Source organism: Pelophylax lessonae (assembly GCF_965119305.1).
Source record: "Pelophylax lessonae genome assembly, chromosome: 4".
Lineage (NCBI taxonomy): Eukaryota > Metazoa > Chordata > Amphibia > Anura > Ranidae > Pelophylax > Pelophylax lessonae.
In genome coordinates this window covers 616,294,147-616,305,541 of record NC_138771.1, presented here as the reverse complement: position 1 = coordinate 616,305,541, position 11,395 = coordinate 616,294,147, and the positions used below count along the sequence as shown (strand labels likewise).

Here is an 11,395-nt window from a genome sequence, read left to right as displayed (position 1 = left end):
TGGGGGCAATGCTGTGGCACTCTGCAATTATCGGGGGCAATGCTGTGGCGCTCTGCAATTATTGGGGGCAATGCTTTGGCGCTCTGCAATTATTGGGGGCAATGCTGTGGCGCTCTGCAATTATTGGGGGCAATGCTGTGGCGCTCTGCAATGATCATTGGGGGCAATGCTGTGGCGCTCTGCAATGATTGGGGGCAATGCTGTGGCGCTCTGCAATTATTGGGGGCAATGCTGTGGCAATCTGCAATGATTGGGGACAATGCTGTGGGCACTCTGCAATGATCATTGGGGGCAATGCTGTGGGCACTCTGCAACGATTGAGCGCAATGCTGTGGCACTCTGCAATGATTGGGGGCAATGCTGTGGCACTCTGAAATGATCATTGGGGGCAATGCTGTGGGCACTTTGCAATGATTGGGGGCAATGCTGTGGCACTCTGCAATGATTTTGGGCAATGCTGTGGGCACTCTGCAATGATTGGGGACAATGCTGTGGGCACTCTGCAATGATTGGGGGCAATGCTGCGGCACTTTGCAATGATTGGGGGCAATGCTGTGGCACTCTGCAATGATTGGGGGCAATGCTGTGGTCACTGTGCATTGAAAGGGGGGCACGCAGCGCTGGTCACTGTGCATTGAAAGTGGGGCATGCTGGTCACTGTGCATTGAAAGGGGGCACGCTGGTCTCTCTGCATTGAAAGGGGGGCACGCTGGTCTCTCTGCATTGAAAGGGGGGCACGCTGGTCACTGTGCATTGAAAGGGGTCACGCTGGTCATTCTGCATTAAAAGGGGGCACACTGGTCACTGTGCATTGAAAGGGGGCACGCTGGTCACTGTACATTGAAAGGGGGTACGCTGGTCTCTCTGCATTGAAAGGGGGGCACGCTAGTCTCTCTGCATTGAAAGGGGGGCACGCTGGTCACTGTGCATTGAAAGGGGGCATGCTGGTCATTCTGCATTAAAAGGGGGCACACTGGTCACTGTGCATTGAAAGGGGGCACGCTGGTCACTGTGCATTGAAAGGGGGCACGCTGGTCATTCTGCATTAAAAGGGGGCACACTGGTCACTGTGCATTGAAAGGGGGCACGCTGGTCACTGTGCATTGAAAGGGGTCACGCTGGTCATTCTGCATTAAAAGGGGGCATACTGGTCACTGTGCATTGAAAGGGGGCACGCTGGTCACTGTACATTGAAAGGGGGTACGCTGGTCTCTCTGCATTGAAAGGGGGGCACGCTGGTCACTGTGCATTGAAAGGGGGCATGCTGGTCATTCTGCATTAAAAGGGGGCACACTGGTCACTGTGCATTGAAAGGGGGCACGCTGGTCACTGTGCATTGAAAGGGGGCACGCTGGTCATTCTGCATTAAAAGGGGGCACACTGGTCACTGTGCATTGAAAGGGGGCACGCTGGTCACTGTGCATTGAAAGGGGTCACGCTGGTCATTCTGCATTAAAAGGGGGCATACTGGTCACTGTGCATTGAAAGGGGGCACGCTGGTCACTGTACATTGAAAGGGGGTACGCTGGTCTCTCTGCATTGAAAGGGGGGCACGCTGGTCTCTCTGCATTGAAAGGGGGGCACGCTGGTCACTGTGAATTGAAAGGGGGCACGCTGGTCATTCTGCATTAAAAGGGGGCACACTGGTCACTGTGCATTGAAAGGGGGCATGCTGGTCACTGTGCATTGAAAGGGGGCACGCTGGTCACTGTGCATTGAAAGGGGGCACACTGGTCACTGTGCATTGAAAGGGGGCACGCTGGTCATTCTGCTGGGAAAGTCGGAACTGGTTACTAAAATTTTTGAATCCGACCACTGAGTATATACCTTACTATATACATATTACAGGGACCAATATATACTACAAGAGAGTACAACTACCTGGAGGATATACCTTACTATATATATATTACAGGGACCAATATATAGTAAGGTATATCCTCCAGGACAGGTAGTTGTCTCGATCATGCCATGGAGATTGGAGACAATTGAAAAAAGAAAGAATATCATATCAAGCAGCCTGGCAGCTGGGCTGGCTGCCTTACCTTTCACAACGGCTGCACATGGGAGGAGGTGGGTGGAGACGGAGGTGGAGCCAGTCTTCTAGGCGTGGAAACGGAGAGGAGAGGAGGACGAGCCGACGAGGAGGAGGATCCTCCTCCGCTGTGCATCATGGGGTCTGCTCTGCTAACGTCACTGGTTGCTAGATGCCAATCGGGCTGGCCTTAGCAACCAGTGTCTGTGCAGTGCAGACTCGAGCCACGGCCACCGCCGGCGGACAACAAGGGGGGGGGGGGCCCGGGCCGGCGGACAACGGGGGGGGCCCTAGACCACCAGGGACATTAATTGCCACCATCCATGCGGGGCCCCTTGGCAAGTGGAGCCCCGGGCAGCCCCCGAGCATGCCCATTGGAAAAGATGGCCCTGGATCATAGGAGTGTAGTTCATTCTGCGCTCCTGTGACCCATTCTCAGCAGACAGCGGGTTTCAGCCCGCAGTCGGCTGACGTCACAGAGCCCATCAAGGCTGGGGAAAGATTGTGACCATCCGGATCCACCCAGAGCCTCTCTGCCTCAGCAAGCTGCTTATAGCCCAAGCCGGCCGCTCCCACCCCCTCCACAGTGCAGCTCTCCAGTGAGCCGGGGGGGGGGGGGGGGGGGCAGCACAGACAGTGGTGACTGACAGTCACCTGCTGTCAGCTCACGGAGCTCTGAGAACCATGCGATCAGCTGTGTTTCATCACTCAGTTCTCACCCTTAGAGCTGGCAAGGGACAGTCCCAGCATCGGACCAATACCACGGGTGGTTAGAAAATTATTTGAACTCGATTACCCGATTTAATGCAGTCGGTGTTGACGGGGAATTTCAGAGCCTTCCCAGCAGGCAGAATACAATGATTACTGCTAGCAGCTATAGCCCCTGGCAGTAATCACATGCAGAATAATCTGACAAGCTGATTGTACTCAAGTTGATTGGTGGATTGACTTGGGTACGCTCAGCCTGTCCATACATGGATCAAATCTCAGCTTGTCCCTGCTGAGCTGGCCGAATTTAAATCCATGTAACGCCAGCTTGAGGGGCAAAGCACACCATAAAAAGTGTGTCCATGGTTTTATGCATTCTTAGGTGGCATGTTTTCCACAGCCCGTTCATTTTAATGTACTGCCAAAAGAACAGGAACGTACAAAAAGTACAGCAGGTGCAACTTTTAACCACTTCCATACCGGGACAATCCTGGCATTCCTCTCCTACATGTAAAAATCATCATTTTTTTTTTCTGAAAAATGACTCGGAACCCCAAAACATTATATATATTTTTTAGCAGAGACCCTAGAGAATAAAATGGCGGTCATTGCAATTTTTTACGTCACAGGGTATTTCTGCAGAAATCTTTCAAACGCGAAATTGAATAAATTAAAAAAAAAAAAACATTTACCCTAATTTTTATGTATAATGTAAATGATGATGTTCCGCTGAGTAAATAGATATCGAACATGTCATGCTTTAAAATTGCGCACACTTGTGGAAAAGCGACAAACTTAATTTCTTAAAACTCTCCATAGGCTAAGCTTTAAATATTTTTACAGGTTACCAGTTTAAAGTTACAAAGGAGGTCTAGTGCTAGAATTATTGCTCTCGCTCTAATGTTCGCAGGGATACCTCCCATGTGTGGGTTAAACGCTGTTTACATATGCAGGAGTGACCTACGTATGCATTTGGTTCTGCGTGGGAGCATGCGGGAATGGGGGCGCATTTAAAAAATGTTTTACTGTTTAATTTTATACTTTCCCTTTAATTTTTTTGATCACTTTTATTCTTATTACAAGGAATGTAAACATGCCTTGTAATAGGAATAGGGCATGACAGGTCCTCTTTACAGGTCTATAAGTCCCCATATCTCTCCTCTATGCTGGAAACCCTGAGATCAAAAAACAAAAATCGATCTCAGGCTTTCCAGCAATAAAAACCAAAACAGCTTTGTTTACATCTGCGGGCGCCGGAAGTGACGTCATGACGTCACTTATGACCTCCAAGAGTCATAGAGATGGCTAGAGACCATCTGGTCCAAGGCCAGCTCTATGGTAAACCGCCCCTGCCGGCATTCCCTGACTCCCCGATTGCACGGAGAAGCACTGAAGGGCAGCAGGGAGGGAGGGATGTCCCCTTCCGCCATCTGTAAAAGCAATCAAGCAGCTAAACAGCCGCTGGATGGTTTTTACATGTAAAGGGGATTTCTGGCTGAAAAAAAAAAAAAAAAAAAAGTATCTGAATGATACCTGCAGCTGCACCCATCATTCAGATATCTCCACTCAAAGTCCAGGATGATATAATATATTGGGCGGGAAGTGGTTAAAACTGCACCACACCAAACATGCATTGTACTGCAGTATTATGTGGTTTGGTGCCACCGAATGTGCCCATGTTTGTGGGATGTGTATGGGTGCCATTCAGAATTAATGGCTCCTATGTGCATCTACGGGAGGCAGGGCATTCCCATGTGGTGCGGGAAATGTGCATTTCCTGTACTGCAAGTGGTGCTAACACGCTCCTACCTGTTCCTCCCTGCTGCCCCTTCTCCCCCAATGCCTCAGTGGCCTAAGGTCCTGATGTCTTCCAAGACCAATGCAGGGTCCTTAGCCTTGCACTGGATTTGAGGATGCCAAAGAACAGGCCACTGCCAGAGCATGGAGGCACACCATCTGCTGGAGGAGCAAAGGGTCAGGTAAGTAAAAATGCTTTTACTGTCCCCTTGAGCTTTAACTATGCTACCTAGGAGGGATATAGGGTATGAGCTAAGCAAGCTTTTGTGCTCCCACACGTTCAGATCTGCAGGTAAAACATTCCATTCTGTAAAGTTATTTATTACAATGCAGATATACAAGGTGACATGTAAGGAGAACTTTGTGCTCCATATCTATATTGCGTTGTATGTATATTTTTATTGTTTAGGTAATGGTGTTCCTGTAAAGTGTATCTTCTTCAAATATTTTCCCTGTAAAATCTTTAATATTATTATTTTTCTTTTATTATTATTATTTTATTATTATTTTTATTTAGTTAATAGTATTCCTGTAACCTGTAAGTTTATCTTCTTTAAATATTCTCTCTGTAAAATCTTTAATATTATTATTTTTCTTAATTTTATTATTATTATTTTATTATTATTATTATTTAGTTAATAGTGTTCCTGTAACATGTAAGTTAATCTTCTTTAAATATTAAATATTCTAACTGTAAAATCTTTTTTACTATTATTTTTTATTATTATTTATTTTTATTTATTTTTTTTATTATTGAGTTATTATTTTTATTATTTAGGTACTAGTGTTCCAGTAACCTCTACGGTAGGTTTATCTTCTTCAAATATTCTCCCTATAAAATCTTTATTATTTATTATTATTTTTTCTTAGTGTTATTATTTTATTTATATTTAGGTATTAGTGTTCATGTAATGTGTAAGTTCATCTCCTTCAAATATTCCCCCTGTAAAATCTTCATTCCTTATTTTCACGGTTTTATTAACCACTTTAAGACTGGAAGATTTTGCTGCTTAACCACTTAAGCCCCGGAAGATTTTACCCCCATTCCGACCAGGGAGTATTTTGCGATTCGGCACTGCGTGACTTTAACGGACAATTGCGCGGTCGTGCGACGCTGTACTTAAACGAATTTGGCGTCCTTTTTTTCCCACAAACAGAGCTTTCTTTTGGTGGTATTTGATCACCTGTGCGATTTTTTGATCACGCGCTATAAACAAAAAAAGAGCGTCAATTTTGCAAAAATAACAATATTTTTCACATTTTTTTATATGAAATTCCCCCAAAAAAAATGTAAAAATCAAAATTTTTTAACATTTTAGGCCAATTTGTTTTCCGCTACGTATTTTTGGTAAAAAAAAAAATCGCAATAAGCGTATTTTGATTGGTTTGCACAAAAGTTATTGCGTTTACTAACTAGGGGAAATATTTATGTAATTTTTATTGTTTTTTTTTTTTTACTAGCAATGGCAGCGATCTGTGATTTTTTGCAGGGCTGTGACATTGCGGTGGACAGATCAGACCCCTAACTGACATTTTTGACGCTTTTGGGGGGATCAGTGACATTACTACAGTAATCAGTGCTAAAAATATGCACTGTTACTGTAATAATGCCATTGGCAGGGAAGGGGTTAATACTATTGGTGATCAAGGGGTTAAATATAAGCCTAGGGGAGTGATTCTAACTGTGGGGGGGTTGAGCTTTTGAGATGACCTGCGATCCTATATAGATGGATGGCATGGTCTCTGTGATCATTGCAGGGAGAAGGACGGACGGCTGTGTTTACATCAGCCGTCTGTCCTTCTCTGTCATCGGGGGGGAGATCGGGGGTGTCAGGCAGCCATTGGAGCCCCCTGACACATGCACTGGCTTCCCCGGGAACGAGCAGGGGCGGTAGCGCGCAGCCGGAGGCGCACGCTCGCCCCCTAGTGGCCTCATTGGCAGATGACGCCTATTCACGTGACTTTGCTTGTAGCTGCCACACTGCTGACGTAAATAGGCAGTGCAGCGACGGCAAGTGGTTAAACATTTCTTTTTTAATATAACATTTTTTTTGGTTTTTGCATCTTAGTACTGCTGATCTCCTGCAGCCAGTTCAGCCACTTCTTGTCTCCAGTGATGTCTGCATATCATTGATTGTACTGCATCGGCTTCCCCATGGCTGGACTAGGCCTGTGCAATGGGTGTCAGCACTACCCATGTAGGCCTCTGCCATGTGACAATGCAGGTGCACAGTTGGGAGAATGTTGTCACCCTACAACACAGGTGTCAAAATCAAGGCCCGCGGGCCGAATGCGGCCCCCAGGCCATTTCATGTGGCCCTCGCACCTTTCCTGCAGCAGCGGCACCCCCCCCCCCCCTTGTCTCTGCCCCCACCTTGTCTCTGTAGTCAGCAGCAGAGCAGACAGAACTCCTTTTTTTGCCAGATCCTGCACTCCTCTGTGCAGCTGCAGAAAGGCTCGTCTTTATCCACCCACTCCCCACCCTTCTCAGCAGTCCGCAGCAGGGAGGAGGGCAGAACTCCAGCAGATCCTGCACCTCTCTGTTCAGCCGCAACACCACCTTGCCTTTGCCTGCCCTGGTCTCAGCATTCAGCAGACTCCGAAAGCTGACTCCAGCCCTCCTCTGGTTCTCCTCCAGACCCTGCACTTATTCCCAGATCCACCCACATCTTCTTCCTGGCAGCAGCACAAGGTAAGGGGGTGCATTGTGATGTAAGGAAGGGTGGGTGACTCTTGACATCTGATGGTGGGAGGGCTCTTGACATCTCATGTATTGGTGTAAGGGGGCGTGGGGTGCTCTGGACATCTAATCCTAAAGATATAATGGCCCTTTGAGGGCAACCATAAAGCTGATGCGGCCCGCAATGAAATTAAGTTTGACACCCCTGCCCTACAACAAGGACCTTCAGGGCAGAATCACCAGCTATTATATCAATGAAAAGCTGCAGGTTTAAAGTTGGAAAATGTTAGTAACTAGAATTGGATCTATTTTAAGTCCCACTTGTGTGGCAATAAACCCAGGACACAGGAGAATGCTTAGGTTATGATGCTTAGGTTATGCAACTCCAGTGCCCTAAAGCAGCCACCAGCCAAGATACATTGGAGGGGTTTGGTCCCCCATATCCCCCTCCTTATCTACGCCCCTGTGCAGACCCCTGGTAATGCCTATATGTAATACTCCATGACTTAAAGAGCTGAAACCCAATGAATGAAAGGGGTGGACCAGGGAGAGTCTGACTGGGGAGGAAAAGGCTAGATGATCCCTCCAGCCAGGAAATTAGGTGGGCTCTCTGTCTTTCTGCAGCTTCTAATGCACAATATGATAGGCTCACAGTGTGCAATGAAATAAGAGGAAGGGATTTTAGTACAGAAAAGGAGCCTGTAGAACTGTGCAAGCCTGAATAGAGGGCCAGGGGTCAATTATAAAAATAGGGAGCAGAGACACTGGAAATTGAGGTGAAACGCAGTGGCGTATTTAGGCCTGACTAAACCTGTGCACCCCCTAATTTAAATATGACCCACCCCTTCCTGTAAAGGCCACACCCCTTCCTGTTTATGACCCGCCCTGTCATCTGTAAACCACAGACCACAACCACAGTCTATCAGTGCAGCCTTATCAGCTCCCATAAGTACAGCCTCATTAGTGCCCATCAGTGCAGTTTATCAGTACCCACCATTGCCGCCTCATCAGTTGCCATTAGAGCAGCATATTAGTGCCCATCAGTACAGCCTATTAGCGCCCATCAGTGCAGCATATGAGTGCCCATCAGTGCCTGGGGGCAGAGGAGAGTATTTGGCTGCAGTGCCACACCTATTAGCATTAGCGGCCGTCGGGCCAGTTGTATTAAGTGTGGTCGGCGGCCTATGGTCTGTCCGAATTTCCTGACCGGCCGGTATTATCATACTGGTAGGTAGCAGTGTGACCGCTTTATGGGGGTACCAGACTGATTTGCCTCCTGGACCCTGCCCTCCGGCCCAATTCACCACATAAGACTGGCACTATACAAAAAGTGTAGCGCAAGCCGGCGGGGAACCTTTTCGTGTCGGGAGGAGGCTGTTTTTTTTTTCCTGCAGGGTGCAGCTTTTTGCTGCCCCCCGGCAAAGTGCCGCCCTAGGCCTGGGCCTTGTTGGCCTAGGCCAAGATACAGCACTGGTGAAACGTGAAGTATAAAGTGAAATGTGTCAGCATGTGTGAAATAGTGAACGTAGAACTCAGAAAGGTGAAAAACATCAAGGTGCCATTTATTTATAGTGAAAGTAGACTTCATACAGGTGAAAAACATCCAGGTGTCATTTATTCAGAGGACAGAAGAATAATGGTGATCCATGGTGTCACCGGATGATTAGTGACTACAGCCCAGCAGTGCTAGGTTCTCCATGAAATTGTAGATGTCCTCACAGATCTGTTGCTTGGTGGTGGCACATTCCCGCTTGGTGGGGATGATCTCAAACCAGGTCCCACCGTTGATCACGTAGGATTTCCTAGAAGATAAACATCACATAAATCTCAATGAGATTAAAACTCAATGTTCTTAAAGCCCTAAAGCAGCCACCAGCCAGGATGCTTTAGAGGGGTTTGGACCCCCCATATCCCCCTCCTTATCTACGTCCCTGTGCCTGATAATATATAGCACTGTGTATGATACGCAATTGCTATTTATTAAATTAAACTGCTTGTTTTCACCTTTGTTTTTACACTTTGTTGCATCTAAATGCTTCAGATCACCTGCAGCCACTTAGCAGCCACTTCTTATCTACACACACTTTAGTGATGGTTGCACTTCTCATGGAGGGCTGTGTGATGGTGACAACAGAGGACAATGTCTGTGCAATGAGTGTCCCCATCAGACAGTACTGAGACAGGATTGTCCAAGGCCCAGGCAAGGATCCACAATGGAATCCCCCTTCCTCACTGTTAATACATAAACATAGAATGGGTGTTTCACCCTGTGCCCATTCATTGCCCTTTGCTTCACTGCGCCCAGGGCAACTTTCCCTCCTGCTCACCCCTTGTCCCAGCTCTGCCATCAGATGAGTGTGCCTGCTAGACGATGCTTTTCTCAGGACGGGTTTCCTGACCCGAACATCGGTGGACTATGTCTGCTTATTGTGAGTTGATATGGCCACATGTAATCCTCTTTGGTGCAGTGTGACAACACAGAAGCATGAGTGGGAGGCAGGGATAGGGCGTTGTCACCCCATAAAAGGAAGAGTCTGAACAAGGCTCTTTATGGTGGGATTACCAAGTATTAGGACTGGTTATATTTTAAGTAAACCCTGTGCACCCCCACCACCCTGCTTCCCTGTTAAAGCACTGAGTCTAACCCCATGTAAACTGAAGATTCCACTGTAGTGGTGGAAAGTGAGCATTGGTAGCTGTATGTTACATACATCCGTACAATGCAGTATGCTATTTCCACAATGCATGTTACATGCGGAGGTGCAATGCAGTGCCATTCATTTTGAAAGGCACCACAACTTCCTAAATGACACCCTACATACTGTGTGATGGACGTGCCTAAAAATATTGCACACACAAATTTCTGCCAGTGCAATGCACGCTAGTGCCCTGAAATGCACATCTGTTGCAAGGTGCTTTGGAGTGCCACAAAGAGTGAATAGTACTGCAACACCATGGACAATAAATGGCAGTCCCAACATCTGTTTGGATGACATGAAGTGACCCATAATATGGCCAGGTTAGCCAAATGTAACACAATGCCCAGCATAGGTGCTGGATGTGGGTCTGCCTGGGTCACCGGTTGCAACAAAAGTACCTTTAGACGTGTTTCTCCGAGTGTGAACACTAAGACAAGGACCAGTCCAGTTTCTTTGGTTTAGGTTTAGGGTTTATTTAGGAACTTGGATAGGAGAAGGGATGAGTGGGATACTCCAACAACTGAACTATGCACAATTAGGCAGGGACTCTAGGGAATGCTGCTTGACGCTGGTTAACGCTGGCTGGATGCTTGTTAACGCTGACTTGACGCTGGTTAACACTGGCTGAATGCCTGTTAACGCTGACTTGACACTGTGACTTTGCCTTTGACTATCAAAGTCCTTTTTAGCTCCCTGAAGTACTCCTTCCCGAGGTAGCTGACTGTACACTTTAACCACTTAAGCCCCGGAAGATTTTACCCCCTTCCTGACCAGGGCCTATTTTGCGATTCGGCACTGCGTGATTTAACGGACAATTGCGCGGTCGTGCGACGCTAAACGAATTTGGCGTCCTTTTTTTCCCACAAATAGAGCTTTCTTTTGGTGGTATTTGATCACCTGTGCGTTTTTTTGATCATGTGCTATAAACAAAAAAAGAGCGTCAATTTTGCAAAAATAACAATATTTTTCAGATTTTGTTTATATGAAATTCCCCCAAAAAAATGTAAAAATTAAAATTTTTTAACATTTTAGGCCAATTTTTTTTTACCATATGTTTGGTAAAAAAAACAATCGCAAAAAGCGTATTTTGATTGGTTTGCGCAAAAGTTATCGTGTTTACTAACAAGGAAAGATTTTTGTAATTTTTGTTGTTTTTTTTTTTTAACGCGTAATGGCGGCGATCTGCGATTTTTTTTTTTTGCGGGACTGCGACATTGGGCGGACAGATCGGACCCTTGACTGACATTTTTGACACTTTTGAGGTTACCAGTGGCATTACTGCAGTAATCAGTGCTATATATATGCACTGTTACTGTAAAAATGACACTGGCAGTGAAGGAGTTAACTGTATTGGAGAGGGAGGGGTTAAGTGTGTCCTAGGGGCGTGTTTCTAACTGTGATTGGCTGTGGCTTGCTGTGTAAGAACAGTGATCAACGGTCCTACATAGTAGAACCGTTTGTTCACCATTCATACAC

General features: G+C 46.6%; 1 protein-coding gene across 1 annotated transcript in view; it reads right to left on the bottom strand.

Annotated features, from left to right (window-relative positions):
- Window positions 1-8,761: 8,761 nt before the first annotated feature.
- The window catches only part of LOC309553290 (complement C3-like), a 183,753-nt gene continuing 181,119 nt past the window's right edge, over window positions 8,762-11,395 (bottom strand). The window contains exon 41 of the mRNA XM_082254303.1: window positions 8,762-9,022. Coding sequence (XP_082110429.1) covers window positions 8,884-9,022 — 139 coding nt within the window. The 3' untranslated portion in view covers window positions 8,762-8,883. The remainder of the gene's footprint in view (window positions 9,023-11,395) is intronic.